This window comes from Ambystoma mexicanum, chromosome 13 (assembly GCF_040938575.1).
Source record: "Ambystoma mexicanum isolate Mex_15411 chromosome 13, UKY_AmexF1_1, whole genome shotgun sequence".
In the NCBI taxonomy this organism is placed as follows: Eukaryota; Metazoa; Chordata; class Amphibia; order Caudata; family Ambystomatidae; genus Ambystoma; species Ambystoma mexicanum.
This window is the reverse complement of record NC_090938.1, coordinates 502,818,978-502,835,706: the sequence shown is the minus strand read 5'-3', so window position 1 is coordinate 502,835,706 and position 16,729 is coordinate 502,818,978. Positions and strand designations below refer to the sequence as shown.

General features: G+C 46.6%; 1 protein-coding gene and 1 long non-coding RNA gene across 2 annotated transcripts in view; one reads left to right on the top strand and one right to left on the bottom strand.

Annotated features, from left to right (window-relative positions):
• LOC138521381 (uncharacterized) overlaps positions 1–11,324 on the bottom strand; it is an 85,082-nt gene extending 73,758 nt beyond the window's left edge. Inside the window, exon 1 of the long non-coding RNA XR_011283031.1 lies at positions 11,207–11,324. This is a non-coding gene — a long non-coding RNA (uncharacterized lncRNA). The remainder of the gene's footprint in view (positions 1–11,206) is intronic.
• A 239-nt stretch (positions 11,325–11,563) lies between these two features.
• The window catches only part of MYO1D (myosin ID), a 780,763-nt gene continuing 775,597 nt past the window's right edge, over positions 11,564–16,729 (top strand). The window contains exon 1 of the mRNA XM_069634169.1: positions 11,564–11,803. Coding sequence (XP_069490270.1) covers positions 11,709–11,803 — 95 coding nt within the window. The 5' untranslated portion in view covers positions 11,564–11,708. The remainder of the gene's footprint in view (positions 11,804–16,729) is intronic.

Genomic DNA, 16,729 nt, shown 5'->3' with positions numbered 1-16,729 from the left:
GGCTCCAGATTACGAGAGATGGGAGCTGATGCAGACAATAAACTCAACTGTAAATGGATTCAGTGCAATAAGAGAAGAGCTCCGAGCAGTAAGGTTGATGGCCCTTCAGAACAGATATGTTCTAAAGCTCACAGCAATGGAAGGAGGAGTTTGCGCCAAGATCGGGTCTTCTTTCTGTACATTTGTGCCCGCAAACGATGAAGCAAATGACGCACTCACAGAAGCAGTTACCAGATTGTCTAAAATGCTCGCCAAGATGGATGAGGAAGCAAAAGGTACAGGAAAAGATCAAAGCTGACTGTCATATATATTTTCATGGATGTCAACATGGATGCAAGACAGACCAAAATTATTACTAGGAGCACTAATAATGGTACTAGTAGTACTATGTGTGATTAAAATATGCATCACTCAATGCTGCAAGACAACAGAGAAGACAATAGGAATTAAAGTATTAGTAGATACAAATGGTGAAGAAGACAAGATAGTAGAGGAAAGAAATAAAATTAGGACACAGATAAAGGAGTGCCCATTGCTCCCGACTGAGATGATATGATTTAATGATCCCATGACAACAGTAAATACTGGATGAAATGGGTATGATGCAACCCGGAAGGAGAATGCAGTTACATGACATGGAGTAAAGATGACCATGCAAGTTACTATGGACATCTTGGAGGAATAACAAAGATATGGCTCCAAAAGCAGCAGTGACTGGGTTTGGTGGTGTGGTCGACAAGTCGACCAGCGGGGGGACTGAAGAGAGGGTGCCTGGAATGCCCCTTTGCACCCCTATAAGCATGATAGGCCGAAGAGCCAAAGAGCCAGAAATGCCAGTGACTTCTACATATGTGAAAAGATATTCTCTCAGCGATATTCATCGCTAAAGTATAGGTTCAAATAAGAAAGAGAGGTAAAGAAAGCATGAAGAGATTAGAGGAGGCAAGAGGAGATGGAGCAGCCAGGTTGAATGAACACAAAATAAGGGCAGAAGAAATATTTCAGCAGGTGTTAAATAGAATAGCTGCCACCTCCCACAGATCCATGATACCACAAGGAATGTTACAACCTTATAGAGGGGAAAGACTTCGATTTTTTTCTTCTCAATTTTGAATGCCTAGTTCATCAATTAAATTGGAGCCTGGAACTAAAAACATGGTATTTAGCCACTTTGTTAAAAGGAGATATTCAAAATTCTTATCTTTTGAATCTAGAAGCAACAACACCTTTTGCTGAAACAGGTGGTTCAAACTGAGAATTTCTATTAGAAAATGCATAGAAATATCAAATTGAATCCCGATGAAACTCCTGTAGAATTGTCGGCTAAGATTTAAAAAATATATATATTTATGGATAGGAAATAAATCATTAGAAGACGTCATTGAGATTCTGACTGTAGAGCAGCTTATAAATTCCATACCCCCGTATTTACAAAGAGCAATATTGCAACTAAATAATTGGAACAAAAAGTGTGGGTATGTACTGAAATCCCAGTGCGCTTAGCCAAAGACAAAAGGTCAGTCGAAACGCCAGCTGTAAGTCTAGTATTTGGGTTATACCCTTCACCACAAGAGATAATGCAACAATTTTAGAACTAGTGACATGCGCTAGCAAACAATAGTTTTATTCAATGTCTTGAGTCTCAAGAACAATCAGTTTGACATATTCAGTGTTAACAGCCTACATGTGTTTTCACACATCGTCTTTATCAAGGTGTCAAGTTAGTCCAACTCGTGATCAGGAGGCCTGGTAGAAGAACTCGAAGAGTAGCCATTTAGTTCTTCCTACCAATGTGTCCCTTTGTATTTCCAAAATAAACTACAAAGGAACCAATTAGTCAAAAGATGGATCGACTGCAGCAGCTGGAGATGGACACAGACACCGTGGAGTGTAGACAAGGCAGCCGATCTGGGAACACTGCAGTGGGTGTTCATTTACACAGAGAATGTGGCTGTAGAAGGTAAGGTCGTATGTCAGAAGATTTCAAAACATAGAGCATGAGAGACAAGTTCAGGAAGTGACAATAAATGAAAATAAGGAAATTGTATGATGACAAATAACAAACATAGAGAGACTTACCAATGGGCAGACACTGGGAAGGCACTACTGAGAAAACTCTGCAAACCCAACCTATCCCTGACTCACGACGAAACTATGACACCTAGGCGGGATTTGGCAGTCTCTAGTCCACAGACTACCCCGACGAAACGAGGACGCCGAACGATCTGAGCGCAAGGTGTCAGTCTCTAGCTTGTGCGCTATTCTCTTGGGTATGCAGATTCACTCAGGTAAGGTGATGATGATGCCACAGTGTAGAGAATCAGGTTGTTGTTCCTTTTGACCCGGCATGATTTCGAAATGTTAAAGAAGGATGAATTCCACTTTGTGGCAAGGCAAGTCAATAGTGTTCGGGGGTTCGGCAGTGTGCGAACAGTAGAGGCAGAACAGAACAGCAGGCAAGGCAGGTCAAACAGCGTTCCGGAGTTCGGCAACGTGAAAGCAGTTCAGGAGGTGACAAACAGTAGACAAAGGCAGGTCAAATAGCATTCCGGGGTTCGGCAACGTGTAAACAATCCAAGTGCAGATAAACAAGGAAACAAGGCGTTTCAAGAAACACAGACTGCGGTCAAAGGCCAAAAAACAAACAGGCACAGCCAAGGGGGACAAGACAATGGAACGAGAGCTTGCTGTGACTCAGACGAAAATCAGAAGCTGCGAGTACGGCTACCCGGAAGCGTTATAACGGGTAGCCGTGACCTCGTTTGGCTCCTCCTCCTCCCTACAGCGCGGTAGTCTTGCTTGTGGAGAGGACGCCATAGTCGCCATGGCAGCACGGGCTTGGAAAAGGCATTTTGGCTTTTTAACAGAGGAACGGAGTTTCCTTGAAACGTGCAAGGCCGTTGTCGAACACTTAGGGCTGGATGTTTTGTGGTAATCTTGGCACAAGGCCTGATATGAAGTTGTGTTGATCCCTTACTGAAGGTAGATCCAGTATGCCGCACTCTGGTGTGAGCTTGCAATGCTGATAATGGTATACACTAATGCGTGCAGAAAAGTGTCCCTTCACAAAGATATTCGCCATGTTGACAGATTTTCCTGGTTAAGATACGGGTTGATCTCCTGCTGAGAATTGCAGGGCAGATGTCCGGTCAGGAATTATCTGCGGCGGCATCCGTGTTCAAATACAACGAACTAAGCAAACCTAATTTAGCTTTGGTCGTTGAGACATCTCAAAACTTTATGAAAACTAATAGACATGTAAGAAATCTCCAATAGGGCAAAGAAGTTAAAAGAGAACCAGACAATCATATCGTCCCCCTCAGATAACCAGCAAGACTAAGAGCCTCATCATAGGTTGGATGGAGCGGTAAAAATGCAGCGGTGATGATATTACCAGTGCATTACCGCTGCGCCCAACCATGAGTTGGGTGGAAAGTTGACCTGCTTTACCTCCAGCTTTAAGCTGGAGGTAAATCTGGCGACTTTCCACTCATTTACGGTACTATTACTGTGGCACTATTAGCGCTGCGGTAATAGCACCCGAAATGCCCCATTGGGTCCAATGGACCCAAAGGGAATGGCGACTTACCGCCCTTCCCCCGCCCGCAACTCAGGAGCCAGATTGAGTTGCGGTGGGTGCTATCCCGGCACATTTACCGCCGGGATACCGCACAACTTTTGATACGGCCGTAAGAATCAGGGAAATCTTCTCAAATCGATAGTTAAAGAAAATATAGGGGCGATAAAAACATTTATTTCCCAAAGGAAAAAAGTGAATCCAAATCTGAAGAGATACAAAGCCAGGGATCTACAACAGTGTTATGTTTTTCCTGTGAACTATCTGGTCATTTAGCCCGACATGCTCAAGATTTCAGGTTAGGAGTTAAAGAAGGAATTAGAATCAATGGATTATTCTTGGCCTTGTGAAGTAGAATCAATGGATTATTCTTGGCCTTGTGAAGTCTTCTTTGATAAAGGGGCGGAAATCATGGGCAATATCTGTAATAGAGTAGCTCCCTTTATCCAGGGCAAACCAAAAAGAATCTCTAAACCATGGTTCACACAGAATCTTCTTCCTTTACGTCAACACCTCGGAGCAATAGAAATAAATTGAAGGAAAGTTAGAACCTCCATGTATGTGGAGAAGATGAAATTGGCACAAATGGAATATAAAAAGGCCCTCTTTAAAGCCAAATCTGATTTCCTGATTAAGAAAATTGAGGGCTCCTTAAATCAACCAAGGGAGCTCTTCTCAACTATTGTTAATTTTGTAAAACCAAATTGTGTATTTTCAGATATCGAACCCTCTACAAGGCAGGCCAATGTTTTTAATTCATTCTTTCATAAAAAGATAAAGTTAATTCAGGAAAAGATTACACAATCATCTCCTAGTTGGACAAGCCCTGAAACGATTTCAGGGGTTCAGAGACAATACAACATCCTTTGGAAGGGGAACCGTTTTCTTTCTCCCCAGTTACGTAAGAAGCAGTACTGTCATTACTGGGGAACCTGAAGCCCACTACCAATACTCTCTTGTCTATACTAGCAACTGTAGCAAAACGGCTCGCTCTGGATTTATGCTCATTTGTGACACAGTTCATTTATAAGTAATTACTATCTGGCTCGGTACCTGCGATGTTAAAAAAGTCTGTTTTTTTAAAAAAGAGGGGTAAACACAAAGTTGGATCCTGAAGACTTACAGAATTATCAGCCAGTGACGGGCTACGAAGGCCAGGAAAAATCTTAAAAATTGTAACATCTCAGTTGCAGGAATATGTGCATAGGGAATCCCTGTTGGACCCTCTCCAGTCTGGTTTCCGACCGGCTTTTGGAACTGAGACTGCACTAACGGCGGTTTAGGATGACCTCCTTGAAGTGGTATATCAGGGAGAGTTATCCCTACCACTCATGCTCGATCCCTCTGTGGCATTCGACACAGTGGATTGCCGCATTTTGCTCAGACACCTCAGGGAGATCAGCAACATGCCTGACCAGGCACTGAGTTGGTTTCGGTCCTTTTTTGTCAGACCAGGAATGAGTCAGACTGGGTGCGTTTCTTCGAAACTCGCTCACGCAGGTTTGTGGAGTCCCAAAGGGATCCTCACTACACCCCATTCTCTTTAATTTATATCTTAGGCCACTGATGAACATATTGAGGAAGCATAACGTGAAATGTCATTCCTATGCAGATGACACTTAAGTGTTCATCAAAATAGGGAAGGTGGAGGAGACATTTCAGACGATCGACCGATGATTGGAAGAAGTTAAAAGGTGGATGTCCTCTAATTGGCTCTTCCTGAACGATGATTGGAAGAGGTTAAAGGGCGGATGTCCTCTAATTGGCTCTTCCTGAATGCCTCAAACACAGAGGTAGTATTGTTCGGCCCAAAACACGTACTGGAGGGTAGTAGGTGTCCAGTGTCACCCTGTTTCTTGGACTCCCACCGATCATTTGCTCCAAAAATAAAAAACCTGGGATGTAGCTGGCAGGAGGATTTGGGGATTAAAGCCCAGGTAGCAGCTAAGGTTCAAGCAGTCTTCAGCACCTTGCGCCTCCTGAGACAGGCTCTCCCGTTCATCCCAGCCAAGGATCATGCAGTGGTGGTCGGATCCTTGATGAATTCGTACCTTGATTATTGACATGGGTTGTTAGCAGGCATCCCATCTACACAAATGTATATAATGCAGAAAGCCCAAAATCCGGCTGTCAGATTGATTTTTCAAGTAAGAAAATCTTTCCCAACCTCAAGGCTGCCTCGATCCATCCACTGGCTGTCAGTGAATGATTGTACTGATTTTTAAATTCTCTGTTTGGTTTTTAAATGTGTGAATATGCTGGCTCCCAGCTAGGTCTCCGAAAAAAATATTTCTGTATCAACTAACTCAACAGCTGTGGTCAGGCGATAAACTGTTGCTGCAAATTCCCCCCCTCGAGTTGTGTATTTAGGGGTGACCGTAGGTTTGCAGTATATGGCCCAAAGTTACGGAAAAGGCTTCCATTGAAAATTCAGGCCATTAAAAACGTCACTTTGTTTCGCAAAAACTTAAAACCCCATCTGTTCCAGTAAGCATGATAGGATGATTGGTAATGTAAGAGCTCCTTTAAGAGTAATGTTTGGAACCTGGTGTGAATGTGCTTTTTTATGCATTGTTCGCTTGAGTGTATTGCAGATTCAATCTGCTCGCCCAGATGCGATTTGGTTCATCAGGTGCGTGATATAAATACCTCATAATCAAAAAATCTAAATCAAAAACATTGTCCTATTAATAAAAGAGAGGAACACATGGAGATTGGTTACATGCAGGGAGTAGAAAATACTAATAATTTGTTTGTAGGTAATGAGAGCTTTAAAACACATGACTCAGTAATGGTAAATGGAATTCCTGTGAACGCTTTAATTGATTATTTTGGGAGTAAAGAGACAGTAATAAGATCCAATTTAATAACTGTCAAAAGTTATAAAAAGAGCCACCCAATTAAAGTAACTTGTGTCCATGAAGAAGTCCATCATAGAACCCCAGTTACTGTTGACATTCTGGGCATAAAGTATGAAAATCCCTATGGTAAAAAGGGATATGAAATATGTAAAAGTCTGGGAATTAATACTACTTCTGATTGTCATAATTCTACAGAGCGTTTGAATTTCGAAACCATGAAACAACCATTAATGCCTTTATGATCTTCCCCTAAATGTATATCCTATAAATCACTAAACCAAAGTAATTTGAATAACCTTAAAAAGGATATGAACTTTATGGACTTCAAGTCCCATAATGCTTTGAGGACTCAGACAAGGAAGAGTAGCTCAGAGTTACAGAACTGTAGTGTGCAGTCTAGTGGTTGTAATGACCCACAGCTGAGTGGGACCTTTAAATATTTAAAGGCCTTTCAAGTGTGGGCCATCAAGGAGAGGAAGTGGAAGCAGCAGAAGCATGAGAGAGAAGTAGGAGATGGAGCCGCTGCTGTTTTGGCAGTGGGACACCGCGTCAAACAAGTGGCAGAAGTCGGGAGTCCTGTAGGATGCAGAGAGCGCGCAGCGGGAATCCGTATGGAAACCAGCTGTCCCGAGGGAGAGAGAAGCTCTCCTGGTCCTGCGTGCTGCTCCATTGTGTGGCGTTCACTGAGTGGGAGCGGATTAGAGGCAACTCCAACTAAAGGAAGTGCGAGCAATGGAAATGTTACCAGAGCTGTCAGAATCTTGAGTTCCCCTGACGAAGGAAGAAACAGGAGCAGCGGGTCCAGCAGAGATGCGCAGAAAGACTGGTGGGCAGGGACGTCAGTTAGGGGTCGCCAGAGGTCGCAACTTCGACCTCTGAGGTCTCCCTTGCTACCCCTGTGGTCTCCCTTGCTACCCCTAAAAAAAGAAACGGGGGAAAAAACGTTTTTTTTTTTGGAATGCAAGCTCCTTGGCTGTGTCCAGCAGCATGTGGCTCTTTACTTCTTGAGTCCTGGCTTTCTTGTTCAAGCATCTAAGAAAATAGGAAGAAAAAAAAACAAAAAAAAACAAAAAAAGAAGAACAGGGGTGCCACAAGTCTAACACTTTTATCACTGACCCTAAATAAGAAAGAGTAAAATTACCAAATAATGTGACTTTCTGGAATTCTATACAATAATTGCTAGGCTCTTTAAAGGTTTATTTAAGGCACACTTCAGGGGGTAAGTCACTGATTTAGTCTGTCCTTAAACACCTCAACTCAGCCTTTCATCCTTCTGAGGTCGATAAATGAGTACCAACACAGGTTGGGTGATATTGGGTGTATATTTTTTCTATATAAAGTGATTACGCGTAAGTGCTATATCATAACACATCATTATCAATTGGCCATGGACGTCTGCTTGCATGCACAGTAATTTGGTAATATGGGTCTATACACACTGATCCTAACGATACATATGGCAATCCATTCTTGTACGAAATGTACATCACATTATAGTGATATCATAACCATTTTTTTCGAAGTGTACTTAGGAACAATGCTATGTGATGCCACTTCCTGTTTTGTTAAGGGGTGAAAGGTTGTGTTCCATCGCTTATCGTGATATCACTTCGGAGTGCGGGCATATGACATCACTTCCTGTGATGTCATCAGAGGTCAAGGGTCATGTGATGTCACTTCCGCTACCCCTGGCATTTTGGTGAAATGACAACCCTGCTGGTGGGTTTTGCTTTGTTAGGTGACCCCGGGGACCTCTGAGACAGACCGGTGGCTCAGAAGAGTAGTTTTGAATATTGAACTAATGAATTGAGGCAATTTGGGCACAACTCTTATCTTAAGAGAGAGAGAGTGAAAAGGAATATGTTAACCACCATTGTCTAAGCCAAAGGGGTGCATATTTAACCAGAGTGAAAAGGAATATTGTAACCACCTTTGTCAAAGCCAAAAGGGGACAATATTTAACCAGAGTGAAAAAGAATATTGTAACCACGATTACCAAAGCGCAACAGGAACAATATTCAAAGTGAATGTGATTTACAGAAAGGAAGATCCTTTATAAAAGAAGATAACAAGCATTGCCTATGCCAAATAAAGACAATAAAAAAAACATAGATGGCAGAATAGAGGCCCTCCTTATAAAAATCATCAAGGCGGAGAGAAATACAATCTGCATTGAGTGGGCCAAGCAAATCAGTGTGAGAGACATTGTCAATGCACACTACATCCATGTAAAAGAAGTTTTAACCCTCTTGTGGTTGTTGGAAGTCAAAAGAATCATCTATGAAGCAGTTCTTGATTTAACATTTTCTGAAATGAGGATGTAAGTGTGGAAACTTTGAAGCAATCCTCACTCTAAGGGTATTAGTAGTAGACGTTTTTATCCTGGCAGGCAAGTATACCAGGAAAGGGACATTTAGTTGTTAGTCCTGGAAGGTGAGTGGACCAGGAAGAAGATACATTGAAGTACTACAATGTGGTAGAAGGTTGTGGTGGAAAGACAGTTGTATATCCATTGATGTGTACTGATGAACTATTATGGAATCATCCGGACAAAACTGTGTTGTTTATGAAGTAAAAATGTGATTTAACGAAAGAGATGATTTGTCTTCAGAGAAGAGAATAGTTATATTGCATACTGACTTGATGTATGAAGACAAAGTCTTTTTGGTTTGCCAAGCAGCAGTTGAAGAGTGAGAAGTCTTACTTGAAAATAAGACAATTATATTGCCAAGTGAAGGACATATGACATGAAATGATTAGTCATTTATAACGTGCCTGTACACAAGTGTTTCTAGGCGCGACAAGACAAGGAGGGGGAAACAGAAGGAGGACAAACAACGATCTTACTAGGCCTTGTGTCATTCAGATTGTGCACGTGTGTGGAAGAGGGGAAGGGGGAAGTGCCAAGAGGCTGTGGGGGGTTAGGAAAAGTGCAGGAGACTCAATAAGTGCTGCCAGAAGGGACTGTAGGATTACAGATACAGACCCTTAAGTGCTGAGGGATCCAGGAGGCAGTGCAAGGGCAACTGGACATGCAGGAGCCTGGGCCCCGACTTCAGGGGTGACCAGCGTGCGGAGCTATCAGGGACATTAGCAGGGGAGAGGAAGAGAGAAAGTGGAAGCAAAAAGGAAGGTCTTGAGTTGCTTCCAGAACCAGAGGTGGTCCTGCTCAAGTTTGAGAGAGGCAGGGAGGCTGTTCCAGAGGTCGGCCCCAGCCGAAGAAAGAGATCTGCCACCCATTCTCTGCATGGAATACCATCTGACCCTCAGAGAATTGGAGGTAGATGAGCGGAGAGCTTGAGAAGGAAGATGTTTAGGAACAGAAAGTTGGAGGTAGTACGGTCCCAGACCCCCGAAATCCTTGTGGACGACGCAAAGGGTCTTGAATTTGATCCTTGCAGCCAGTGGTAGCCAATGAAGAGATTTCAGAGCTAGAGAGATACGATCCCTGCGCTTGAGGCCAAGGACAAGTCTTGCAGTCCTGTTCTGGATTAGTTGCAGAGGGCGGAGTAGAGACAGGTAGATTTAGAAAGAGGGTGTTGCAATCGTCCAGCCTAGAGAGGATCAGGGCTCTAGAGACAGTGAGCTTCTGGGGGGAAGTGAGAAATATGGAATGAACAGAAGTTTGTGCCATATTTCAAGCGGAATTTTATTACTGAAAATAAATCTTGATTTTGAAATTTGGCTTGAACAATCCGGAATTAATCCAAGCGAAGGGGGTTCAACCCTGGTTACAAGGATTTATATTTAATTTCTCTGTTTGAATTGAAATTTTTTTAATGTGTTTGAACAGCCATATAATCCCTGTATCATTTTGTTGTAAGTATGAGTGTGAGGGACAGAGATCTTTGGACATTGGGTCATTTTCCTTTATCCTTAGTTTGATAGGCAGGGCAACCCTTGTTAGGTTAGGGAAAGTGAGGCGTTTGTCTCACCCTTATTGCTTAATAAAATGGTTACTTGTGCTAAAACTCTACTTGTCCGTCTCGCATTACTGGCCACTCACAATATCCATTGACACTCATTTATTTTAGCACCTTTGGATTGCTTTGAACTATGCTGCAGTGCTGCCATGCTGGGAATCGAGTAGTGATGGTTGGGTTCAGGGGCGAGACACTTACCCACAAGACCTCTTCAGACTCTGATAGAGGGTCCCTGTAAAATCCCTTGCTAAGATTGCACTCTACAGCAACAATGGAAGTGCATCTTTTGAGGTTTAAAAGATGTGCAGCTTTTACACTTTGTTTACAACATTATCAGAAAGTGGGATGTTTGCAGGTGTTCATGATTAATCTTGTGAGATGCAAATGTTTATGGATGGATAATAACAAATGCTCTCACCCTCCGTGATGGTGGGATACCACAGTACAAAAGTTCAATTCCCAGCACTGCACATTGGCTCCCTAAAGCAACCTTCAGCTGCCCTGCTTTGAAGTATGAATGTGTTCCATTCCCCAGTTTTTCTTGTCCTCGTTTTCCTCAGCATCTCACTTGCCTCCTAGGGCGCAAAATCAGATCTTTTGCATGCATAACTTTAAAAAAAAGACCAAAAAGAAAGAAAATCCCAGTCCCAAACTATTTATTCCGGCCTCTCTCCCTCCCCATTACTGTGTATGGTTCTCCTCCCTTGTACCCCGCCCCTCCTACATCACTCTGTTGCCAGACCCGCCCACTCCACTTCCAGCACTCTGTTGAAGGTCCGCCCTGCAGTCCCTCCCCAGTAGGTGACATTAGACTCGCCAATTTGTTGCTGGCTCTGCTCCTCACCTCACTGTGTTCATAAGGCGCCGTGTCGGACAATTAGTCCCATAACTCTACTCGTGGCTCGCTTCCTATCGCGTTTAATTTTGAAGCGCGCCACTCCTGCTTGTTGTTCAGCCACTCGGAGCCGCCACGCCTCCACATGCAGTCCCTCCCCTTTCGAATGTCCTTGTCCCCTTCCCATTGCTAAATATTATCCACTTTGTGCCCGCCCCTCTTCGTGGCCACGCCTTTGACTCCATGAGCGTTCCGTCAAACCCGACTGACGTCTTTTCCCTTGCCACGCCCCTCCTGCCAGAAACCCCGCCCACCATTCAAACCGCGCCCCTTTCGTGCAAGCCCCGCCTCCTCTCCAGCAGGCCCCGCCTTCGTGCTCTCCGGTGACTGTCGGTGCTCCCAGCCCGGACCAGTGACTCACTATCCACCCTGGAGCTCCCTGTCCCGCGGCCCCGGCGATTTGGAACCCACCAGTGCCCCGGACAGACCTGTCCCGTGCCCGAGTCTCAGCATGGCAGAGCAGGAGAGCCTGGAGTTCGGCAAAGCGGATTTCGTGCTGATGGACTCGGTCACCATGCCCGAGTTTATGGGCAACCTGCGCCTCAGGTACGGACTCTTCAAGGCAGGGGCTGCGGGTGCTTCTGGAAAAGGCACGGTTCAGGCGCTTCCTAGCTGCTGACAGGGAGCGGGCTCCCTGGGGGTCTGCTTTGCTGAGCTCAGATACAGGGGGCAGGCAGCAAGTGAAACAGGGACTCTGGTGCCTGGAGTACAGAGGGCAAAGGGTTCTCCTGAGTGGCAGGGACCAAGGGGCACGGGTCCTACCTGTTCCAGCTGGGGCTCAAAGTCTTGTCAGACATGGTACATCATGGGCTGATTCACAGGGGCATACGACCGGACTGGCGGTCTGAATGAAGGCAAGGGGGGGTCCTCATACAGTGGGGACAGGGGCTGGCCGTTTGTGAGATCTCTTTCCAGCACAAAGGTGACCGATTCGAATTCTGGCGGCTCGGCGCAGTCTTTCATCTCCCGGAGGTCAATACAGCCAGTAGAATTAGGTGGGGACTAGAAAAGAAGTAGTCTAACTATGTTCCCTGCTGGCCTGCCCTGCTCCCCACATACCCCATTGCCACGACCCCACACACAATACACCCCCCCCCCCAACACGTGCACCTGCTGTTTAAGGGAACGTTCAGTGCAGTGCACTGAAAGTGAAGGTTTCAACTTCTTCCTATACTTTCATTTTAAAACGAAATCATTCCGGAACGGTTTCTTTTTAAAATAAAAGTATAGGAGCTGTAAAAGTTAATTAAAAAAAGTAGAGGCGCACCGCTCCCGCCCACTTCGACCACTGGGTGGGGTCATGGTAACACCTATCGTAAGTAGTGCTTTGCGTTTAAGGCGCTATATAAGGAACGCATTATGTGTCATAACATGTCACAAGGTCTGCCATAGGTGAGCAGGTGGCACGTTTGCAGAGGGGGGGGGGGGGCAAAGGGTTTATGTGACGGAAGTTACAGTGGGCACAGGATCTACCTAATGGGTGGTAATGTACATGGGGGTACGAGAACTATGCGCAGTGGGTGGGGGAGAAAGCGGGGGGGGGGAGGATTGTGTGCTCATTTAAAGCAGCTTCTTTTTTTAATGTAAATGAAAAAGGGCAGAAATGAAACCAGCAAATGTAATTTTTGAGACACTAATACTATGTGAATGTGCCCTATACATGATGCTTAGTGCCAGAAAAGAAATGTTCTTTGTAAATTAAGTATTTGAATATGTGATGTCTTTAAGTGTACATTTTTGTTTTTCTTTGTTTATGTTGTATATTTTCGCCTGAAATATTTATTGTTTGATAGAGGAGGAGGCCTTCTGTCTGGCAGGCAGGGCTGTGTGGCATGGACCCGGGTATTGAGAAAGGGCAAAGGGTGAGGTGTAGGAAGCTGGGATTTGGGTACGCTTTCTGCCTATGACTGTACTACAGGCTCTGGAGCAGGCAGCGTGGTGCTTACCTGGCCCAGGAGCAGAGGAGCCTCTCCCTAATGTGTGGAAACCATGAAACGTGTCAGGGCCTGCTGTCAGAGGGTATGGGGGGGGGGCGGTGTGCATGGATCCTGCAGTTCAGAAGTTGCAGATGGTTAACAAATGGGGGAACATGCTTCTTGGGTAAGTGATCACGAACAGCAGGGGATGCTGCAAGTCGGGGGGTTTAGGTAAAGGGAAAACATGAGAACCTGCACCTTCAGTGAAAGGGCTGCAGGAGAAAGAAGTGCATCTCAGGTGAAAGGGCTGCAGGGGATTCTGCAGGAGAAAGTGCATCTCAGGTGAAAGGGCATTAGTGGATTCTGCAGGACAGGAGGTTCCGATGATGAAGAAAGAGGAGAAAGTGCATCCCAGGGCAGCAGGGGATTCTGCAGGACAGGAGGTTCTGATGATGAAGAAATAGGAGAAAGTGCATCCCAGGTGGCAGGGCAGCAGGGGATTCTGCAGGACAGGAGGTTCTGATGATGAAGAAAGAGGAGAAAGTGCATCCCAGGTGGCAGGGCAGCAGGGCATTCTGCAGGACAGGAGGTGCTGATGATGAAGAAAGAGGAGAAAGTGCATCCCAGGTGGCAGGGCAGCAGGGCATTCTGCAGGACAGGAGGTGCTGATGATGAAGAAAGAGGAGAAAGTGCATCCCAGGTGGCAGGGCAGCAGGGCATTCTGCAGGACAGGAGGTTCCGATGATGAAGAAAGAGGAGAAAGTGCATCCCAGGGCAGCAGGGGATTCTGCAGGAGAAAGTGCACCTCAGGTGGCAGGGCAGCAGGGGATTCTGCAGGGCAGGAGGTTCTGATGATGAAGAAAGAGGAGAAAGTGCATCCCAGGGCAGCAGGGGATTCTGCAGGACAGGAAGTTCTGATGATGAAGAAAGAGGAGAAAGTGCATCCCAGGTAGCAGGGCAGCAGGGGATTCTGCAGGACAGGAGGTTCTGATGATGAAGAAAGAGGAGAAAGTGCATCCCAGGGCAGCAGGGGATTCTGCAGGACAGGAGGTTCTGATGATGAAGAAAGAGGAGAAAGTGCATCCCAGGTGGCAGGGCAGCAGGGCATTCTGCAGGACAGGAGGTTCTGATGATGAAGAAAGAGGAGAAAGTGCATCTCGGGTGGCAGGGCAGCAGGGGATTCTGCAGGACAGGAGGTTCTGATGATGAAGAAAGAGGAGAAAGTGCATCCCAGGGCAGCAGGGGATTCTGCAGGGCAGGAGGTTCTGATGATGAAGAAAGAGGAGAAAGTGCATCCCAGGTGGCAGGGCAGCAGGGCATTCTGCAGGACAGGAGGTTCTGATGATGAAGAAAGAGGAGAAAGTGCATCCCAGGTGGCAGGGCAGCAGGGCATTCTGCAGGACAGGAGGTTCTGATGATGAAGAAAGAGGAGAAAGTGCATCTCGGGTGGCAGGGCAGCAGGGGATTCTGCAGGACAGGAGGTTCTGATGATGAAGAAAGAGGAGAAAGTGCATCCCAGGTGGCAGGGCAGCAGGGCATTCTGCAGGACAGGAGGTTCTGATGATGAAGAAAGAGGAGAAAGTGCATCCCAGGGCAGCAGGGGATTCTGCAGGAGAAAGTGCATCTCAGGTGACAGGGCAGCAGGGGATTCTGCAGGGCAGGAGGCTCTGATGATGAAGAAAGAGGAGAAAGTGCATCCCAGGGCAGCAGGGGATTCTGCAGGACAGGAAGTTCTGATGATGAAGAAAGATGAGAAAATGCATCTCGGGTGGCAAGGCAGCAGGGGATTCTGCAGGAGAAAGTGCACCTCAGGTGACAGGGCAGCGGGGTATTCTGCAGGACAGGAGGTTCTGATGATGAAGAAAGAGGAGAAAGTGCACCTCAGGTGGCAGGGCAGCAGGGGATTCTGCAGGACAGGAGGTTCTGATGATGAAGAAAGAGGAGAAAGTGCACCTCAGGTGACAGGGCAGCAGGGGATTCTGCAGGACAGGAGGTTCTGATGATGAAGAAAGAGGAGAAAGTGCATCCCGGGTGGCAGGGCAGCAGGGGATTCTGCAGGACAGGAGGTTCTGATGATGAAGAAAGAGGAGAAAGTGCACCTCGGGTGGCAGGGCAGCAGGGGATTCTGCAGGACAGGAGGTTCTGATGATGAAGAAAGAGGAGAAAGTGCACCTCAGGTGACAGGGCAGCAGGGTATTCTGCAGGACAGGAGGTTCTGATGATGAAGAAAGAGGAGGAAGTGCATCCCAGGGCAGCAGGGGATTCTGCAGGAGAAAGTGCATCTCAGGTGACAGGGCAGCAGGGGATTCTGCAGGGCAGGAAGTTCTGATGATGAAGAAAGAGGAGAAAGTGCATCCCAGGGCAGCAGGGCAGCAGGGGATTCTGCAGGACAGGAGGTTCTGATGATGAAGAAAGAGGAGAAAGTGCACCTCAGGTGGCAGGGCAGCAGGGGATTCTGCAGGACAGGAGGTTCTGATGATGAAGAAAGAGGAGAAAGTGCACCTCAGGTGACAGGGCAGCAGGGTATTCTGCAGGACAGGAGGTTCTGATGATGAAGAAAGAGGAGGAAGTGCATCCCAGGGCAGCAGGGGATTCTGCAGGAGAAAGTGCATCTCAGGTGACAGGGCAGCAGGGGATTCTGCAGGGCAGGAGGTTCTGATGATGAAGAAAGAGGAGAAAGTGCATCTCAGGTGGCAGGGCAGCAGGGGATTCTGCAGGAGAAAGTGCATTTCTGGTGGAAGGGCAGAAGGGGATTCTGCAGGACAGGAGGTTCTGATGATGAAGAAAGAGGAGAAAGTGCATCTCGGGTGGCAGGGCAGCAGGGGATTCTGCAGGACAGGAGGTTCTGATGATGAAGAAAGAGGAGAAAGTGCATCCGAGGGCAGCAGGGGATTCTGCAGGACAGGAGGTTCTGATGATGAAGAAAGAGGAGAAAGTGCATCTCGGGTGCCAGGGCAGCAGGGGATTCTGCAGGACAGGAGGTTCTGATGATGAAGAAAGAGGAGAATGTGCATCCCAGGGCAGCAGGGGATTCTGCAGGGCAGGAGGTTCTGATGATGAAGAAAGAGGAGAAAGTGCATCCCAGGTGGCAGGGCAGCAGGGCATTCTGCAGGACAGGAGGTTCTGATGATGAAGAAAGAGGAGAAAGTGCATCCCAGGGCAGCAGGGGATTCTGCAGGAGAAAGTGCACCTCAGGTGGCAGGGCAGCAGGGGATTCTGCAGGACAGGAGGTTCTGATGATGAAGAAAGAGGAGAAAGTGCATCCTAGGTGGCAGGGCAGCAGTGCATTCTGCAGGACAGGAGGTTCTGATGATGAAGAAAGAGGAGAAAGTGCATCTCGGGTGGCAGGGCAGCAGGGGATTCTGCAGGACAGGAGGTTCTGATGATGAAGAAAGAGGAGAAAGCGCATCCCAGGTGGCAGGGCAGCAGGGCATTCTGCAGGACAGGAGGTTCTGATGATGAAGAAAGAGGAGAAAGTGCATCCCAGGGCAGCAGGGGATTCTGCAGGACAGGAAGTTCTGATGATGAAGAAAGATGAGAAAATGCATCTCGGGTG